General features: G+C 56.2%; 1 protein-coding gene across 1 annotated transcript in view; it reads right to left on the bottom strand.

Annotated features, from left to right (window-relative positions):
* The window catches only part of TTC7A (tetratricopeptide repeat domain 7A), a 114,008-nt gene that overhangs the window by 27,634 nt on the left and 67,442 nt on the right, over window positions 1–18,932 (bottom strand). The window contains exons 12-15 of the mRNA XM_052648388.1: window positions 15,819–15,936; window positions 14,104–14,161; window positions 12,887–12,959; window positions 10,110–10,270 (exon numbers count right to left, since the gene is read on the bottom strand). Coding sequence (XP_052504348.1) covers window positions 10,110–10,270; window positions 12,887–12,959; window positions 14,104–14,161; window positions 15,819–15,936 — 410 coding nt within the window. The remainder of the gene's footprint in view (window positions 1–10,109; window positions 10,271–12,886; window positions 12,960–14,103; window positions 14,162–15,818; window positions 15,937–18,932) is intronic.

The following is an 18,932-nucleotide window of genomic DNA, read 5'->3' as shown; positions in this document are numbered from 1 at the left end:
GAACTGTGATGACCCAGAAGCAGCAGCTGAGGAGCCCGCAGCTGCACTAACTCCTCAAGCGCGGGCCTGCCCAAGGCTCTGGGGATCCTTTTATACTTGCAGGTCTGAAAGGCCCCGAAAATCAGCGTCCAGGCCAGGTGCCTTCGAAGGCTCTCAGAAAGCCCCAGACCTTCACAGCTTGTTCAGCAAGGCAGGTGGGATGAAAGATGGGCATAAGAAAGGAAACGGATGAGAGGGGCTGGACAGAGCCACACCAATCCAGACTGAGCGAAACCACCTCGGCTGTGACCCCCGCTTCCTGCAAGCCCTTGCCTGTTTTTTAAGATGTAGAATAAACAGTGAGGTCTTTTAAGGCCGAATGCCTTCGCCACGCCGCCACAGCGTCTGAAGGCAGATGTGAAAGTGAGTGTGCTCTCTGGGGAAGGCGAAGGCGCAAGGGGCAGTGTAGACACCACCGCAGGGGTGAAGCTGCCAGGGCTGCAGGAGACCAGCGTAGCTGCGGCCCATCCTCTAAGCACTCACATCCTTCCTGACGACCACCAGAGTCGTGGCAGTCCCTGATGGCCCCCTTCCGGGTCACCTGCACAGGTCAGCACCTGGGGTCAAAGACAGGTACTCATTGGACCTAAACAGAGCCAGTCCCTGTTGAACCATGACCAGTCTCGGCCCTGCAGAGTCAGTCTCTCTGTCTGCATCTGGGCCAGCCCTCCTCCAGTGGGGGAAGACAGAGACCAGTGAGGTCAGCATCCCTGGGTGTCGCCACAGGTCACGGCCTCTGTAAGTCTTTCTGGTCGCTCTGGCCAGGGGCTGATGATGGAGGTTCTCAGGGGAAAGCATGGGTGGGCCTAGCACCCGCCTCTCTTCCCAGGCCCTCTGCCTGGCCTGCACTCCTGGGCCAGGATCAGCCTTCTAATTATTTGTCAAGAGGATCAAGACTTGGAGCCATTCCCACCTGAGGCCAAGACAAATCATTTCTTTCCACTGCTTAGAGTGGTCCTCCTTAGAACTTGGTGAGCATGAGCCTTTCCAAAAACTTTTCTTAGAAACAAAACGTTATCTTGTAAATGGGGGATATTTTTGTGACAACGGCTCTGGCTAAGCCAACAAGCACTGTCCTGGGGTCAGAGTTCATCCTGTCCATTCCCTTCACCCAGGGTCTCCAGTCATCCTCCTCTGCGTTCCCTCCCTGCTGCTCACCCCAGCACCCCACCCGCAGTGGCAGAACTGAACTGGCTGCAGGGAAGGACATGGGCTGTGTGGGCAGCAAGCACAACAGGTCCCCATTTTTACTTCCATGTTCCTTGAAAGAAGTTCCCTGTAAAATATACTCAGCATATGCAGTAAGAAAGACTTGGACATGGTAACTGCTGTGTACCTGAGGGAGCCGCCTCTGACTTACTGCCCAGCAAATAGGAGGACGTCGTACTGAAGCGTGGCCTCTGGCCTCAGACAACGTGGGTCCATTGCCAGGCCCTGCTGCTTCCGAGCAGGTGCCTTGGCCTCTCTGAGCTTAACCGGCTGTTGGTAAAACAAGGGCAGTAACAGCATCATCACAGAGGGCTGCTGGCGGGACTACAGGCAACAGAAACCGTGAAGGCAGCCGGCTCCGCTGCATGGCGACTCCTCAAGAAAGGTCAGCCGTTATCCTGAGACCTCTCCATCATTACTGGTCTTTCCTACCAGGCTCCGTGCTCCAGCAGGGACCACATCTTTCTCATCTTCATATGCCCAGTGCCTCACCTAACGTCATTCAACAAATCATTGTTGGATAACAGAAGAAAGTTGAGTCACGAGGACTCACTGAGGCCTGGAAGGGGAGGGGGATGGACAGGATGACCAGCCAAGCTGCAGAGCAGCCTGCGGAAACTCTCCCCTCTTCCCGGTCCCACTGCCCATGTGTGTCTCCCTGGCCCCGGCCTCTGGCTTCTGGCCCTCATGGGAGTCCTCTGTGACGGGGGAGGGTGGTGGCAGGTATGGGGAAGGCACGAAAGGGGGTATTATCTCTTTAAAGGACAGTAATTAGTAATTCCAGCTGATGGCCATGCTGCGTTGTTTTAATGAAGAGTTCTATTTTTATAGAAAACACATAATCGAGTGGAAAAAGCAGGCCATTCTCTGAGTCACCACAGCCACACCTCTGGAAAGTCTTAACTCCTCAGCCAGGAGGCCAGAGCCTGCGCACAGCGTGGGCTTCGGTGGGAAGCGGGTCTCTTCCCAGAAAACGGGGCCTGAGTCTGACGACCCAAGTTCAAATCCCAGCTTCCCTTCCTCTAGCCCTGTGACCCCCGGCCAGTCATTTCAGCTCCTCCGAGCTTCAGTTTCATATCTGTAAAATGGGACAACAGTATCACTACCCCCTCGGGTCTATTAGGAGCAACAAGGCACACGCAAGGCCTCGCCCTTCCTAAAGCGTTCATCCACACGTGCCCTTCCTCACTGCTTACCCAGCCCTGGTTATGCACAACTGCTTACGCATGCCCTCTCTGCCTCTGTTTCTTACCTGGAAAACAGGAGTTAACAACAGATTCTACACCTCCCAGGTTGTGAGGAAATTGAGTGAATGCGTGGGAAGTGCTCAGAGCAATGCCTGGCACACAGCCAAGCACTGGGTGTGTTGCTATTTTATTATTATTGAAGTGCTTGGGGTCCAAGCATAGCAGGGTTGTTCAGCTAATCAGCTGGCTGGGGTTCTAGTCCCTGCTTTGCCACTCATCAGCTATCTGACCTGGAGAGACCAGCTAACTCTCCAGTTAGTTTCTTTAGAGTAGGAGGGTAAGACCGAAAACTCAACAAATCAAACCAAGACAATGACAGAACAGGGTAAGGGGGTGTGAGCGCACTCTGAGGGCTGTAAGAAGTCAACATCCCCATGAGCTCCCTGCTTCCCTCCCTTTCCTCCATCCTTCCAAAAGAACAAACAAAACAACCCCTTCAGTCTGCCCTTCAGGAGGTCTACGTATGTGCTGGATGCCCAGCTGTCAGTTCCCGGCAGGGAGGAAGAGGAGCCAGAAGACAGGCCATCATCTGTCCTCTGTCCCCAGGGTGCTTCCACATGCTCAGGGAAGCTCGAGCAACACACCCAAGGAAAGGAAGCAGAAGGGAGTCAGATACTCAGTGAGTGGGTCAGCTCTGAGTGCAGGAGCTACAAGGCCAAGTGGAGACCGAGGGGAGTCCCTGAGGCTGGGCAGAATCTGGAAGCACGGCGAGGGAACGAGGGCAGCCCCTGGGGCTGGGCCAGCAGGGGCAGGATCGAAGGCCTGGAGGTGAGGCTCCGCGGCCCCACTCCCAGCCCTGGATCAGGGCAGGGGGAAGGGGAGGAGCGGCCACTCCCTCACCCCCACTGGGGCTGTGATCGTGGCTCTCACCCTGGCCATGGCAGTGCGGAAGGACACAGGTCTCAGGGTCCTCTAAATGCCCTGCCTCTGGGAGAGACTCCACCAGAGCAATTAACTGATTCAGCTCACACACTTGCTCTTCAGGACATTATTTCAAAGCTCTAAAAGACCTCCCTGAAAGCGAGAGGGACACTTACGGTAACTTTTCTCGGCCCTAAAAACCAGTCATTTTTCCTTGGTTCTGGAGAATTACATTGACTCATGTTCCCTAATCTTTTATGGTTCACACTGATCCTCTTCCTCAGGGGTCCCCCACCTCCAAGATCTAATAACTGATGCTCTGAGGTGACGCTAATATAATAATAGAAATAAAGTGCACAATAAATGTAATGTGCTCGCATCACCCTGAAACCATCCCCCCACGACAACACAATCTGTATAAAAAGTGTCTTCCACGAAACTAGTCCCTGGTGCAAAAAAGGCTGGAGACAGCCAGTCTACCTCTTAATGAGTTCATTGTCAATATGATCTGACTTTGAAGTTTTCAGAACCTTTAAAATCAACAGCCCCACAAGCTTTCACCTCCAGGAGCAAGCACCTCTGTTTCAAAAGTTCTGCCCCACCCGCGGAACAGCCGTCTCCACCCATGGCACCGGAGGCCTAACCTGAGCTGACTGACGCTGAGCGGCTGGGCCTTCAGGCCTGGCTTCCCTCAGCTCTCGGGGAGCAGTTCCAATTACCTTCAGGCGACGCCCCCAAAGGCACATTCTCGATCATGAAAGATATGAACGAAAACCACACAGAAGCCATTCCATAACCACTCTGGGGTGGAAGAACTTCCAGAAGGATCCTTAACTGGAACAAAAGTTGGCTCCCAGCTCAATATAAGAAACCAAGACGCAAACACCTTGGTCTGTAATTGCTGCCCAGTGAGATGATCTGGGGACCTGAAGACTACCCACTGCAGAGGGCAGCCCTACTTCATGGGTATCAGTGTGCCTCCTGGGTCCTCTCCCACCTGCAGAGGCCGGGCCACTCCCGCTCGAAAACCAAGGGCCCAGCCACAGCACCCGCCTCCAGCAAATGCTGACAGCAGTGAGACTCAGGAAGCAAAGAGCTAAAAACTACTTTAAAACAAAGAATTCCTTCTGGAAAAATCTGTTTTCCTTCCTTCCTTCCTTTCTTCTTCCCCAAACAAAATAACAGAGATCATTCTAGCTGGAGTGTGAGCAGAGGACTGCAGGGAGACGGAAGACTCGGTGGCTGCATGTCACATGCAGTGAGGTCCTAGGAGGCTCCCCAGAGCCACCAGCGCAGGGAAATGCTGAATGTCAGACTGGCTGAGCCGAAGAGGAACTGACCTTTGGGGAAGAGCAAGCCGGTGCCAGCGATTACGCCTGGCTTAACACTTCCCTCCACCACATGGCCTTGCAAGTTCACCCCAAGGCTGCTGTCCTCATCGGGGCCTGTGGCAGCCAAGAATGTTTAATGAACCTGGCGAAGTGATAAACTATGTTTGTGCTCATACCTTTGATTCCAGCCCCTCACTGGCGTGCTGGTATTTTAGGCATCCTTTTGATCCACTCCAAGTCCCTAATAAGAATCACCCAATAAACACAGTGGGTTTAAGTCAAAGACATTAACGGAAGCCCCAGGACTCTGATCCCTTCCGCTTGGTGGAATACACAACTCAAAGTTTATCACATGCCACCTGCAACAAAGGTGAGGCAGGCCAGGTGGAGATCCGAAGGGTGCCCTTGAGGCCTACGTTGGCCGTAACGGGATTCAGTCACGGTCTGGCCCCAGCTAACGCCTAGTTATCAGCTCAAACATTTTCCAAAACAGCCCCGGTTTCCTGGGGGAGATGCTGTGACTGGTTCCATTTGTTTACAAGTGGCAAGCCGAGCTCTGGCTTGTTGAGAGAGCCATATAGTTCCTGCTCTGGGGAAAGCTCCCTAGGGCTCCAGACAACCTTTCCCCTAGGACCTTCCAAGGCCCACAGGACCTGGGCTGGGCAGAAACTTAAGAGGGGTGGTAAGAGGGGAGGGGAAGGGCAAACCCAGTTTGCTCCTCTCCTGCCAGCCCAATAGCCTGGGCTTTCAAAACCGGTCTGGCAGGCTGCCAGGCCTGGGGTGGGAGCAATGACTGACAGGCTGGTTATTGGAAAGCTCCCATCATTAGCCCAGGAATGTTGTTTGGTTGCTATGGCGACCTTCCCTACAAGCAGCCTGACTAAAGCGCAAGGAATCTGTTACCTAAAACCAGCACCCTGTGGAGCCCATGGCTTCTGGAACAAGCTTATCAGTAGCCTGTTCCCTTGACTCCCCTAGCTGAGCCTCCCAAGCCCAGGAAGGGAGAAGAAAACAGCTAAGACATCTCTGAGCTTGCTATGGGGAACCTCTCGAATTCCAAGGCCCAGCCTGGCTTGGAACCCAGGTCCAAATAGGGAGCCTGCTGCCCCCTTGAGGCCCCCTGCAGACTGGCCAGGGGCAGCCTGGCCAGCACATGTGTCCAGGGCTTAGTGGAAAGCCCTCAGCATTTCAGGAAGCTGCTCGGGTGTCTGGTTCTCGTCACGCCAGGTTCACGCTGTCCCTGCAGGGCCGTCAGCCACTGCCTCATCACGTTTCTGCCTTTTTAAACTCAAGCTCCATTAACTAAAGGTCACCCCACAGCACGGAAATAAAGATCCCCTTTGCTATGTTTTCTAATCCCTGAATTTGAAGTCAGCTCCACAAAGGCTAGGATTTTCTCCAGGAGTCTTGAGTCCTGGAAGTGGTGACCTCCTGGTGGCCGCTAGGGAGCCGGGAACACTTATTCTCAGCTTCCACTGACCCTCATGTGCAGGACGCCCTCCCCTGGCCCACTACGTGCGCTGCCCTCCTTGAGCCCCCCATCACAGCCTTATGCTGTGGACCATTTCCCCTTCCCCCTCTGCTGCCCTTGAACGCGGCTGTAAACTGACTGTGAGATCTTCTCTTGTTTGAATCTCACAATAGACCCTGGAAGCAGAGGGAGGCAGGAGAGATGTCAGTCTTTCAGCAGCTGAGGAGGAGGGGACATGGGAAGGAGGAGCAAGCTGCTGGAGGGAGCATAGCTAAGTGGCAGCCAGGGACCTGCTGCGGCTCCCACGTGGGGACAAGCCAAGAGGAAAGGGTCTATTCCACTCCCCAGCATCCCCCTGTGCCAGCCCTCCTCCACCCGACACGCACCTGCCAGCCTCTCCTTCACTTTGCACAAAGGAAGAGCAAGGTCTCAGCCACTGGAACCGGCAAGGCGCCAGGTGGCACCCAGACCTGGTCTTTGAGTGCCCACAGGACAGACCTTATTGACAATGCTGAGGTCAGGGCATCTACCCCATCACTGGGGGCGGATTTTTTTGTTTGGCTGCACTGAGATTTATTGGATTAGGGGTTTAATTAACTGCCGTGGCAACAGCTGGAGCCGCACACAGCTTGCTCCCAATGCAGGGAGCAGCTGGAAGAGCAGGCTACAGTTTCAGCTGAAGGGCAGTGACACTCTCCAGTGATCCCTGACCATAATGGGCGCAGTGACATTTCCTGCTAGTCCATGGGTCTCATCCGTGGGGAGAAGCACTGAATTATTTGCAAAGACCCACGGTCACACCCTAGGTCACTCCACAGTGCTGTGGTAGGTGGCTATTCCCCCCTCATACCCCACTGTCCCTCCCTCCTCACACCCCCCCTCCCTTTTTTTTGGCTTAAGACAACAAAAATATACTGTCTCATAGTTCTGGAAGCCAGAAGCCCCTTATATTTTGTTCAGTTAGTTTTGTAGCCTTTTAGGGCTGGCCCAGTTCAAAGGGGAGCTCCCCATGGTCACGAATGTGAGGGGCACACGGTGGCTCAGAGATAAGAACCTCCTCTCTCCGTGGATGGGCAGGTTCACAGAAGCACCAGGGGAGATGGGACACTCTGGGCCCCCAACGCTCCACAGCAGGCTTCTCTGTGGTGACAGAGGAACACAAGAACCCCAACTGTGCTCTGGGAATGGGACCTCCTCGGGCTGGGACGCCAGAGGTGTGTTCCAGCCCGAGAGGGCCTGAGGCCCCTGTAGTGGCCCTGCGGTGTTTGGATAGAGGGGCTCTGCTCCCAGGGCAGAGGCTGCCCCAGGCTGAAGGCTCCTGCCTGCAGAAGCGGGGACCCGGCTGACACCGAGCGGCAGCCACCATACGTGCTGACCACCAGCACAATCTCCACCCGGGGCTCCCCACTTTTTTGGCTTCTATTCTCCCGATGCAGGCACACAGGCGCAAATGTCACAGCTCGGGTCCAGGTATTCTTGGGGGCCCAGAAGGCCACCCACGGGGCTCCGGGGGAAGTCACCAACCTCACAGCAAGGCCCCACCCCTGGCCCCACCTCTCCAAGACACTTTGAGTGACTGAAGCATTTCCTGGGGAAAGAGTCCGCACCTGAGTGAGCTGAGAGGAAAGAAGAAGGGGGTGGTGGAAGTGCACTTGGAGGACCAGAAAGAGACGGTTTCGCACTCGGCCCGAGAACCAGGCGTAGGTGGTGGGGGCGGCGAGGAGGAAGAGGATGGCGAGGGGCAGGAGACACCTCCCAGGGCGTGAAACAAGACAGGCGAGGTGGGCTTCTGCCTCACACACGGGAAGTGTCAAGCCGACTTCAAAAAGTGGCGCTGGCCTCGCCACATCAGGCCAGGGAGGGGATTCTGCCAGCACAGAGCATCCAGCCCAGGGGTTAGGAGGAGACGCGCGCAGTCAGATGGGCGACACTGGCATGAGAAGCTCCTGCACGGGATCGGGGGCCCAAGGGAGCAGTGTGTGCAGCCCCTTCTGCGGCTTCCACGGGACAGCCCTGCGCCCATCTGCTCGGTCGCCATCTGTTAACACATGGAAGATTTCACTCGGATAAAGGACAACGTCTGACACCTGGCCCAGCCTCTGGTTTCTTCTGTGACACACACTGAGCCAGGGGCTGGATAAGGACTCTAACCCGTTTACTGCTCTAACCCTTCCGCAGAAGCCTAACTGACAATAAAACACACAGAGGCACGCCCGTACACACACATACGCACACACATGGCTGGCAGCAGGCCACGGGTCTGACCCTGCCAGATAGTCTTGAGCTTGGGAAAAAGCCAGGTTAACTGGTACCAGAAGAGGAAGACCTTTGTCCTTCCTGTATTTTTATAAAAGTAAAAAATAAACTTCTAAACAGTAGGTCTTGGTGTACTGTATTTGGGATTAGGTAACTACACCTTGTCCACACACGGTTCTATCTACGTGGTGCATGCCCTAGGCGACTTGCCTTTTCAAGTGAACTGATTTCAATTTTAATAATCTCTCAAATATAGAAGGGAGGCCAAGAGCCAGGGCTGTCTTGTGAACACAAAGGACAGGCTATGTGGAGCTGGCTTTGCACCATCTCGGCTCACACCTGACCAGGAGCAGCTGGGACTACCTGGGCTCTGCTGACCCTAGTCCAGACTAACACCCCCACCCCCGCCCAGAGCATCGTGACTCCTGACCCCGCCGTTCTGGCCCAGGTGGGTCCCAGCTGCCCCTGGTCAGGTGTGAGCTGAGATGGTGCAAGGCCAGCTCCACACAGCCGGTCCTTGGTGTTCATAAGACTTGGTGAGGACGAAGCCACTCCCAGCAAAGTCCACAGGCAAAGCCACCGTGGCATCTTCTGAAGGAGGCCCAAGGCACAGGAAAGCCCGAGCCCCTGGCGCAAGGGTCAGTCCTGCCTCTGCTGGACTATACGTAAACAGACAAGTGCTTGGGCTCTCCACGTGGAGGGACTCTCCCTGGGCCGGGGTGCCTGCAGCTCCTCTCGATCACTGATCTCAGCTGTGGCACCCACCAATTTCCCTAATTCTTTGTGGAACTGTTTTCACTGCCAGCGTGAGTCACCTCTCAGGGCACCAGGACCACACTCCTTTCTGCTGTCTAAAGACAACAGCCTTTGGCTGGTTCCAAAGGGTTCTCTTTCAAACCCTGAGCACAGTGGGAGTGGGGGTGCTCAGGGCCCCTCATTCTGGGATCAGGGGATTCAGAGAAACAGGGTTTATTAGCACCCTATGTTACCTGTCTCGGGGAAGGAGGGCAGAAATCAAAAGATGACCTCCCCCTCATTTCCTCCCAAGGGGCAACGCACCCTCCTGCCTCAGCCAGTCAGTGAGGCTCTTGTTCCCCAGGGTCCTGGTTGGATGGCAGCAGGTCCCCTGTGTATAGGTGGGGGCAAGAGGGTCTAGTCCTGCCCCACCCACCACCACTGGGGCCACGTGCAGTGTGAACCCTGCTCCCTAGAGACAGGCATCTGGGTGATGTGGCAAGCAGGAGCTGTGGAGGAGTCGAGGATAGAGGGAGAGGCCAGGACCACTCTGGGGGGATATAAATCTTCACCCCGACTGCCTGTGGCCTTCTTGGAGGTAGGGGCCAGCTCACATGGCCTCTATCAGCCCAGCCACTGTTAGAAACCATCCTTGGCTGGCTACGCCAGGGTTATGGTTAAGTCACACAAGTTAGTGTCCCCATGATGCTCAAATGTACAGTGCAGGGCGGGATGGAAGCAGCTCGGACATGTTATCTTAGAGCACAGTCTCCTTGGTGGTCCACACAGCCCCCCGTGGAGCCTGCAGTCACCATCAAGAGCTTCCTCCTCCACACACGGTGCCTCCTGGCACCAAACAAAACGCCAGAGCCAGGCTCCGAGCCCACAGGTCCTCAGCCCGCCTCGACTCCCAGTGTGTGCCCGACCAGCCCCAGCCCAGAGCGTCCACAGGGAACTCACTTGAAGTTCTCAGGGTACTCCGTGATGGCCATGTTGATAACGTCCAGGGCGTGCTGGTAGTGTTTCTGGGCGGAGAAGAGGAGCGCCAGCAAATGGAGGGCATTGGCGTCGTCCTTGCACACTTTCAGAGCCTCCTGCAGCTGCTCCATGGCACTGGAGATCTGCCGGAGAAAACTGCCGGCTTAGCGACCTTCCCCAAGGCCCAGCCTGCTCCCCGGACTCCGGGGCCAGGTGCCAGCCCACGAGGCGCAGCAGACCCAAGTGAGACCGCAGGCACTGTGGGGCAGGCAGGGGCTCTGATGAGGAAACACCCGTGAACACCATGGCAAGAAGAGTCTGCTGTTCCATGTCAGTGCTGTCTCACAGAAGAGAGAAAAGAGGGGCAGGTCCACAATGGGTCATGAAGGACTGGTCGGGAAGCCCCAGCCAAACTGGAGGAGGGGGACTGTGAGAGGCCACCCAGACCACTGGCTACAAATCTCTCCTCTGAACCCGTTCTCGCAGTGACTGGGGCTGACAGACACATGCTGCCTCCTACTCAGGGACTCAGTGGCAACAGCTTAGGCCTGGGGTCAGACGGGATGTGAATTCCAGCTCTGCCACTTCCCAGCTGGCGCCGGGGCAGAGGACTTGGCCTCTCTGAGCCGCAGTTCTTACGCTACAAAATGAGGATAACAGTCCTACCTACGACACGGGCTGAGAGGGCAAGACAACGTAGGAAAAACATCCTGCTGGGCACAGAACACGTCTGAAAATGCGAATTTCCCTCTTCAAGCCCCCAAAGCCCAGGCAGCGAATGAACAGGTTAAGAGCCTTCCTTCCAGTCCAAAGAGACATGTTTGCTCAGGGGCTCAGGCTTAGCGGTTGTCAGCTATTCGAGACACTATCCACGCCAGGGCCTCATCCTCCCAGGAACGTCAGAGTCATTTTCCAAAATCTTGCTCTTGACCAAACCTCAGACCTACATCTCCAATGCTCCTGGAGGGGTCTACAGTACACAGGTCAGCTGGGGGCTCTGGGCCCTGGCGTGCCTGACCCCTGCCTGGTCTCCACCTGGTCTCTGCACTACTGCCAGGCCCAGAGTTCTCCCATGGGGACTTCCTTCTGTGGAAAGGTCACGGAAAGTAAAGGAGGAAGCTAAGGTCAGTGTGACCGCTGGCTCAGCTTGCCCATGCCCCCCACCCCAAGGCTGCTCCAGCAGCATGATCCTGGGCTAGGTGTCCAAACCCGCAGCCCTCACTGTCTGAGCAGCCAGACATGGTTTGGGCAGGATGGCGCAGAGGGCCTCAGAGACCCAGGTAGGCAGGACTAGCTTAGAGTCCATTCAGAGATCCTCAACCCCCTGAGGTTACCAAGATCTGGGGGCCCCAAGGACACGGGGTACCAGGCTCCACTGGCCTGGCCCAGCCATCTCTCCCAGAGGACAGACACCATTCATCAGAGGTGACTGAATAATTAAAGATACTAAAAAATGCATCACAGAAGGTTCATCAGGAACTGGACTGGCAAGGAAAGTACTGGTTCTCCAACTGAGGGCTAAAAATAAACTGGTCTCGGATATCTTTGTGTCCACGCTCCAGGGAGCACCAGAGCAGACTGATGTTTCTGGAGACAGTGGTGGACAGCGCCTGCTCTAGGACCTGGGAGTCGGAAACCGGGGGCAAGTGCCATGAGGGGCTGGAAGGATGGCTCCTTGAAGAGAAGACCAGGGGCCAGAAGTTGACACCGACCCGTAAAAGCAACCACCAGGCTGGTGGACAAGGCTCCAACTGCCTGCTTCCAAATGGGACAGGGGAACAGGATACTTAGAGCCACACAGGGCTGCTTTAACTAGGTCAGAGTGGGCTCTGAAGCTGAACCGTGCAGGCACAGCCAGCTCCCAGCTCCTGAGCTCAGCAGAGCCACAGCGCCTCAGGTGTCAGATGGGGCCAACGGCACCCTCCTCGTCAGCTGCAGGGCTGGCCCGCACCCGTGGAAAAGACAGCAGCACTCGTCAGCCGGGCTGCCCATCCCCCGACCGCGAGCAGCCACCACCCAGAGGGCTCTGCGGACTCCTCTCTGCCAGGCTAGAGCCCAGCCCCAGTCCAGCAGGCTTGTCTGCAGTCCCTGAGTGGCCCAGTGTCCACACTCACCAGAGCAAGGCCACCAGCCTGAGGGGCCCCTTTGACAGCAGAGGCTCTGAGGGGCCTGGGGGATGGGAACCTTCCCTTTTTTTCTGACAGGCAACCAGCTGGGTGGGTGACTACCTGACCTCACTCAAGCCCCTCAACAGACCTTTCAGCACCAACAGCTCAGCTCAGAGAAGGAAGGCAGGTGGGCCTGGAGAGCCTTGGGAATCGAGGTGGTCAGCAGACAGGAGGCCCCAGAGGCCGAGCCTGGCGGTGGCGTCCATGTGGTCAGGGGAAGCTCTGTGTCACACAGAAGCAGCTCCGCGCGACACTCTCTCTGCTCCCCCAGCCCCCTGGGGAAAGCTCAGTGGAAGGTGAGGATACAAATGTTTACTGAGGCCTCCTGTCAACTTCTCAGGAGACGGACGTGTTGCAGGGGGAGTGAGGGCAGAGAACAAGCCCTTCCTGTGTGCCCACCAGAGGTCAGGGGCTTTACCACAGTAACTGACTTAATCCTTGCCTGGGTCCTCTGAGGTGGAGTATGAAGGCACTTACATTAATGGATAAGGAACAGAGGCTCAGAGAGGTCACAGCGCTGGTAAAAGCAGCAGGGCCAGGAGGAGATCAGCACCCCCAGAGACCTGGGTGTTAGGAACTGGGAGGACTCACCTGGCGGACGAGGGCCAGCTGCAGGGAGACATACAGGATGACCTGGGGGTCGCCGGGCGCCAGCTGCTGGGCTCTATATTGGGAAGGGGAGCAGTGAATCAACCATCAAGGGTCGACAACCAGCGTGATGAGGGTCTCCAGTATTCCAGCCCTGTGCTGGGTGCTTTTAGCAGGGCCAAATGCTGGAGGTTCTGCCAGCCCCACCTTGGAGGGTGCCCTGTGGGACATGACGGCTGGGGTGGAAAGCCCAGGGGCAGCCCAGGCTGGGGCGGTGCCTGCCAAGAGGGTTGGCTCTGGCTGAAGTGGGGGATACCTGGGAGGGTGGGACTAGGAGTGAGGGAAGCCCCTCTCCTCCGGGCAGCTGTTGGCCTGGCTGGGGCCTGTACAGAGCCTGCAGCCTGCCCTCTCCACGTGGGACAGTGAAGACCTCCGGAGGATAGAGGGGCTGGATGGCCTCTCTGGGCTGGAAGCCTTGGGAGTGAAGAGCCAGTGGGGAAGGAAGGAACTATCCCCTGATCCTGGGGCTCAGAGGGAGTTGGCCAGAATGGGACTCTCCTTCCTCCCTGGGTTTGAGAACAACCTGCCCCAGAGGGGAGCTGGATGTTCCTAGGAAGCTGGCACAAGGAGTCTGGGGCAGGCCCCGACCCAGCCCCTGCCATCTATGCTCAGATGGAGCAGGGCTCAGAGGGAAGAGCCCTACAATGGCCAGAGGAGGGAGGGGGAGGAATGCTCAGGTAGGGTCGCGCTGAGGTGGAGAGGGACTCCCAGGAGGGGCCTGGGGGAAGGGTTTCTGTGCCTCTCCCCCACCACCCCCAAACCTAAGGCTCCCTCCCAGACGCTGGGCTCTAAGGGAAGCTCTCAGGGCTGAGGGAGGGAGCCTCCCAGCTCCCAGGTTGGGGAGGGGCTGGGAGGAGGCAGATCCCCGTTTTGAGCCCCGGCTACTTGTAGATTACTGTGCAAGGTGCTTTCCTGCTTTCTCTCATGTCCCCTGAACTCGGAACCAGGGAGCTGAGCCTGGGGGCAGCTCCACCACTGCAGAAATGCTCAACCAGACCACCCAAGCCCACAGGCCTCTCCCTGCTTCCCGTGCGAACTCTCAGAGCCTCAGTTTGCTGTCAACAAAATGGAGACAGAAAACTCTGCCCTGTCACACCAGAGGGTCCCCTGAGACAGGAGAACAAGCCGCCTCAGGCAATGCTGCCCTTTGGCGTCCTCACCTCTCCAGCGTCTGCAGCGCTTTCCGGTGCAGTTCATCTTGCTTGGATTTCAGAGTCGCTGCAGGAGATAGGACAGAGACAGAGCCGTGAGGGGCTGCTGGAGGGGGGCCAGCCCAGCCCTGCCCCACCCGGGGCATGGAGCTCTGCGGGAGAGGCCCCACCGGGACTCTGTCTAGCAAATGCTCCAGACTGGTGCCCTGGTTACCGGGGGAAGGGGTGCAGATGTCCCCCTGGCCCCAGCCTCCCGGCAGGCACACTTCCTGGCACAACAGGTCCTTCTACCCCTTTGCCTTCCTTGCTGCATGGGCCGTCTTGATCCTTCCAAAGGCGCGAGCTTCTGGAGAAGTTTCTGGAGCTTCTGGAGAAGTTACACCTCTGTCCTGGCATGTGCCTCCCTAAGCTTCCTTACTCATGAGGCTCCTTCTTTTCTAACCATTTTAACAAATTTCAAGTGAACAATTCACTGGCATTAAGTACATTCACCATGTCTTGCAATCATCACTACCATCCATCTCCAGAACATCTGATCATCCCTAACAGGGTCTGTACCCACTGGACACAACCTCCTCTTCCACCGGCCCACCAGAAACCTCTATTGCACTTTGACCACAAGGCTTCTTGCTTTAACCCAAACCAGATACCCCCCTGGTAAATTAAATCAGCTTTAAATGCAGTAGGATAGGCATTTGAAGCCTCAGCTACACACTGAACCCCCTGAGAAGCTTTAAAATGACGGTCACAGGCTCCAGCCAGACTAGGTCAGGATGCTGCTGGCAGCACCAGGCAGGGATAGATGTCAGGGGTCCCAAGCTCACAGAGCAGCCCTGCTTCTAGAGGATTAAAGACAAAGGAAGGGTCTCTGGACTCTGATCAAGGGACTGACGACTCCCTCACTTGACCAGTGTGTGGGGACCCCAGGGTTCCCTATCAGAGCCTCACTGACACCTCAAAGTGACCACTGTCACTCAAGAACAAAGAGCTGGCACTGCACCAGGATCTTACCCTTCCTCCTCCCTTCCTTGTCCAAGTACCAGCTGTTCCTACCTCTCGCTGTGTGGGCATCTGAAGCCCGCTTCCAGGAGCTGGCATTTGGGGAGTGTGGGGGGCTGATGACTATTCTGGGTTTGGCCTGGGTGGGGACCTATCGCTCCCTTTCCTTCAGGCTGCAAGGATATAGAAGTAGGTGGAGCTGGTGGGGGTGGGGACGGAATGCAGGCTCCAGGCGGCAGGAGGGGAACCTAGGCACCAAGCTCAGGTCAAGTATTTACTAAATGCTTGCTGTGTACCCAGCTCTGTGCCATGCATCGGGGGATTTTAAAAGACCCCAAAAGATGGCAGTCATGCTGCGGGTAAAGGTGAACCAGAATGAAGACACTGTGGGCTCAGGGCTGGTGGCACAAATGCCCCAGGAGTTCCAGGGGCAGAGATCAACTGGGGCTGGGCCTTGAAAGGAGAAAGAACTGGGTTCATGAAGAGGGCGTATCTGAGGCTGGCAAAGTTGCAGCAAAAGCAGAAATGAACTGGGGGTGTGTGTGTATGCACACACTCATGCACATCAGTGTGTGAGTGTCTGTGTCTGCACATGTGTATGTTTTTATGTTTGCACACCCATCCTAGAAGAGTCAATGGAGGTGTGTTGGGGGGTGGACACTGATGGGACAAGATTAGGAGGCCCGAGTCACCCCGAGCAGAGGTTCCCGGGCCCTGACACTCACCGTCGGTGGCCTGCAGGCTGTAGGTGAGACCCAGTGCCAGGTAGCCCTTGGACAGGAACTCCCCGGCTTCCTCCCCAAGGTGGATCACCATCATGGCAAAGCGCTCTGCCTCCTCTAGCTGCAAAGAGGAGAGGCAAAGGTCACTGGGGGGGGCAGCTGTTCACAGGCACCCAGCCTGGGACCCTTGGAACTGCGCCCAGGCGCCTTTCAGAGGCCACCCAGCCACTGAATGGAAGGATAGCTATTTCCTCCACCTGCAACAATCTGGACCCTTTCCGCCATCCAGGGGCCTGTGTTCCAGGTCATGGGATGCTACCTCTCACAGAGAAAGTCTGCCTTGCTCCAGAGACCCCAGCTCCCCACAGCTGCTCTGAGAGCCTGGAGAGTCTGCGGCCGCCTCTTTAGTCACGTGGCCCCTGTGGCTGTCCCTGCCCTGCTCATCAGCAGAGACAAGGGAGTCGGAAGCGGGCAGGGGTGGGGGTGGGGTACAGGTAGGGCTTGGGGACCAGGCCCTGGGATAGCCCACCCTGCAGAGCAGGCAGGCCACCATGCCTTCTCTGGCTGTGAGCTCGCTACCCGACACCAGGCGCTGTAACTTTTCAGGGGAAAAAGGCCTGGGGTTGTTTTTGTCCTGGGAGCAGGAGGGACTGTTCCAGTTGGAAAGGGACCAACTGGTGCAGGTCACGTGTACACACATCACACACCACATGTGACATGAAAGAGGGGCACACAAGGCGGCCCTCACGAGCCCTCTGGGGCACCCACACAGCAGGCAGGCCTGCTGCAAAGCAGGGGACAGCTGGGGGCCTCAGTTGTGCCCACTCACAGGCCTTCCAGAGGCCCCTTCCCTTCGCCCAACCCTGGAATGTCATCTGCCCACATGGCTGGTATGGCAGTGTCACCAAGAATGATTGGTACCGCCCTCAGCAAGGAGATTCATACCCACAGCCCCACTGCCACCCAGAGGCCAGGGTCCCTTGTGGGGGGCTCCCCTCCACCACCCAGAAGGGCCCACCAAGTTAAGCTGGGTTCTGACACCCCAACCAGTGTGCCTGTCCCTGCCCAGGTCCACCTCCCTCGGCAGGAGAGGGACAGCTCTGTGCATCTCGTCACCTGACTGCAGGCCATAGCTAGGGGCACTGGTAGGCTCTCCTTCCCTGGTGTATTAGAGGAGCCTGAGAGAGAGGCCATTACCTGTGGAGAGGCGAGCTGGGCTGAGTACACCTTGAGGGCACAGCTGTTGGGAGCTATGTGCAAGAAAAGGCTGACGGAGCAGAGAACCCACGAAACAGAGGAGTTAAAAACTCCTGAAGTACAAGAGAGGTAGAGTGGGTGAGCTGAGAGCCCAGACAGCGATGGTGGGGGGTCGGGGGTGGCTTCCAGTAGCGCAGCCAGAGCCCGGACAAACGCTGACAAGGGCAGCTCTCCAGCCCCCACGTGGTCGAGCTCAAGCCATGGACCTCAAGCAGTGGACCGCCTCCAGGTTGGCAGACTGGTCACTGGAAGGACACGGAAGCTGACAGCTGGGCCTATATCACCCTCAGGCTTGCGGTCTCAGGGTTCAGGGGAAGCAGGCATCTTAGCAAACCTCACAGCTGCCTGCTGCCCAGCCTCGGCTGCCGGGAGGACTGAGGGCAGTGGATGCAGAGATCTGCCTCCTGGAGCACATGGCCCAGCAGGATGCAGGAGAGCTGCAGGGCCTGAAGTCAGAGCCAGGCTGAGCACCGGGCAAGACCTCAACATCCCTGGAGAAGGGAATGGCAACCCACGTGTCTTCTTGCCTGGAGAATCCCATGGACAGAGGAGCCTGGTGGGCTACAGTCCATGGGGTTGCAAAGAGTCAGATGACTGAGCAACTCTCACTCACTCAAGCCCCCCGACACAGGCTTGGCCCCTGACAGATATGGGACCTCGAGCAAGTCACCTCCTCTCCTTTCTGTGCCCCAGAGGTCCTCATCTGCAAAATGAGGAGCTAGGGCCAACCCCTTCCCAACTCCTAACTGCTCCTCCCTACAAATCTCCACGGGGGTTTTGCAGCTTGGCTGGGGCGGCCCAGCGTCACAGGCACAGGATGTCTGGATGAAGCACACATGGAATCTCTAATGGGGGAGGACCCCATGGGACAGGGTGGCCCTTAATTAAGGCTCCATTGTGTGGTGCTGGCCTGGGGCCATGGACGATGCAACAGGGGGAACTGCCTGGCCGGGGTTGTCGTAGGAGGCCTCCTGGCAGAGGTGACAGGAAGCACCAAGGAAAGGGCAAGTGAGCAAACAGCATCTTGCCTCCTCTGAAATATGCACAATGCTGATGTGGTTTGTCTCCTACACTGTCTTCAGGCATCACTATGCCCCATTCAAATGGGAGTGAGCTTTTTTTTATAAAGAAGTGAAAGTGAAAGTCGCTTAACTATATCCAACTCTTTGCGATCCCACAGACTATACAGTCCATGGAATTCTCCAGGCCAGAATACTGGAGTGGGTAGCCTTTCCCGTCTCCAGGGGATCTTCCCAACCCAGGGATCGAACCCAGGCCTCCTGCATAAGAATTATAAATAGAACTCAGAAGCCTCCTGCATTCCATGTATATACACTCTTCTCATGTGCATGTCCTTCTCCTAGGCAAATGCCAACTTCTATTCTCCTGCAACCCACGCAGAGAGGGTGCCAGGTATGAAGTTCAGCAATTACTGGCATATAGGCAAAAGTTACTCTGCAATTCATGTATATCATATTCTGGATTAACAGGGCTCACCAGCCTTTAGTTTCAAAAAGTGACAACATACATCCTTAGTTTTCCAACTTGTGGTCCACTCTGACTCCAGGTTAGTAGCCATCCTTGGCCAGTACTTGCCAGCCTTGCCCACATAGTTTAAAATGGTCTCTGAGCGTGGTGTCAGCATTTGTCTCAAATCAAACCCACAAGGCTTCAGTGTACCACTTTTTCACGTGGCTGACGTCACTTTTGATCTCCATTACCTACCACAAAAGTCTTTTGCATGTGGAGTCAAAGTGATGATTATGAATGAAGAGAAATACTATTACTTTTATTAAATATGATAATATATAGTGTTAATATATTTATTCATGGGTACTTTAGCTAGGGTTCTATTTCATA

Source organism: Budorcas taxicolor, chromosome 11 (assembly GCF_023091745.1).
Source record: "Budorcas taxicolor isolate Tak-1 chromosome 11, Takin1.1, whole genome shotgun sequence".
NCBI classification, from domain to species: domain Eukaryota; kingdom Metazoa; phylum Chordata; class Mammalia; order Artiodactyla; family Bovidae; genus Budorcas; species Budorcas taxicolor.
Note: the sequence above shows the minus strand (reverse complement) of the source record. Positions and strands in the feature narration are given on the sequence as shown.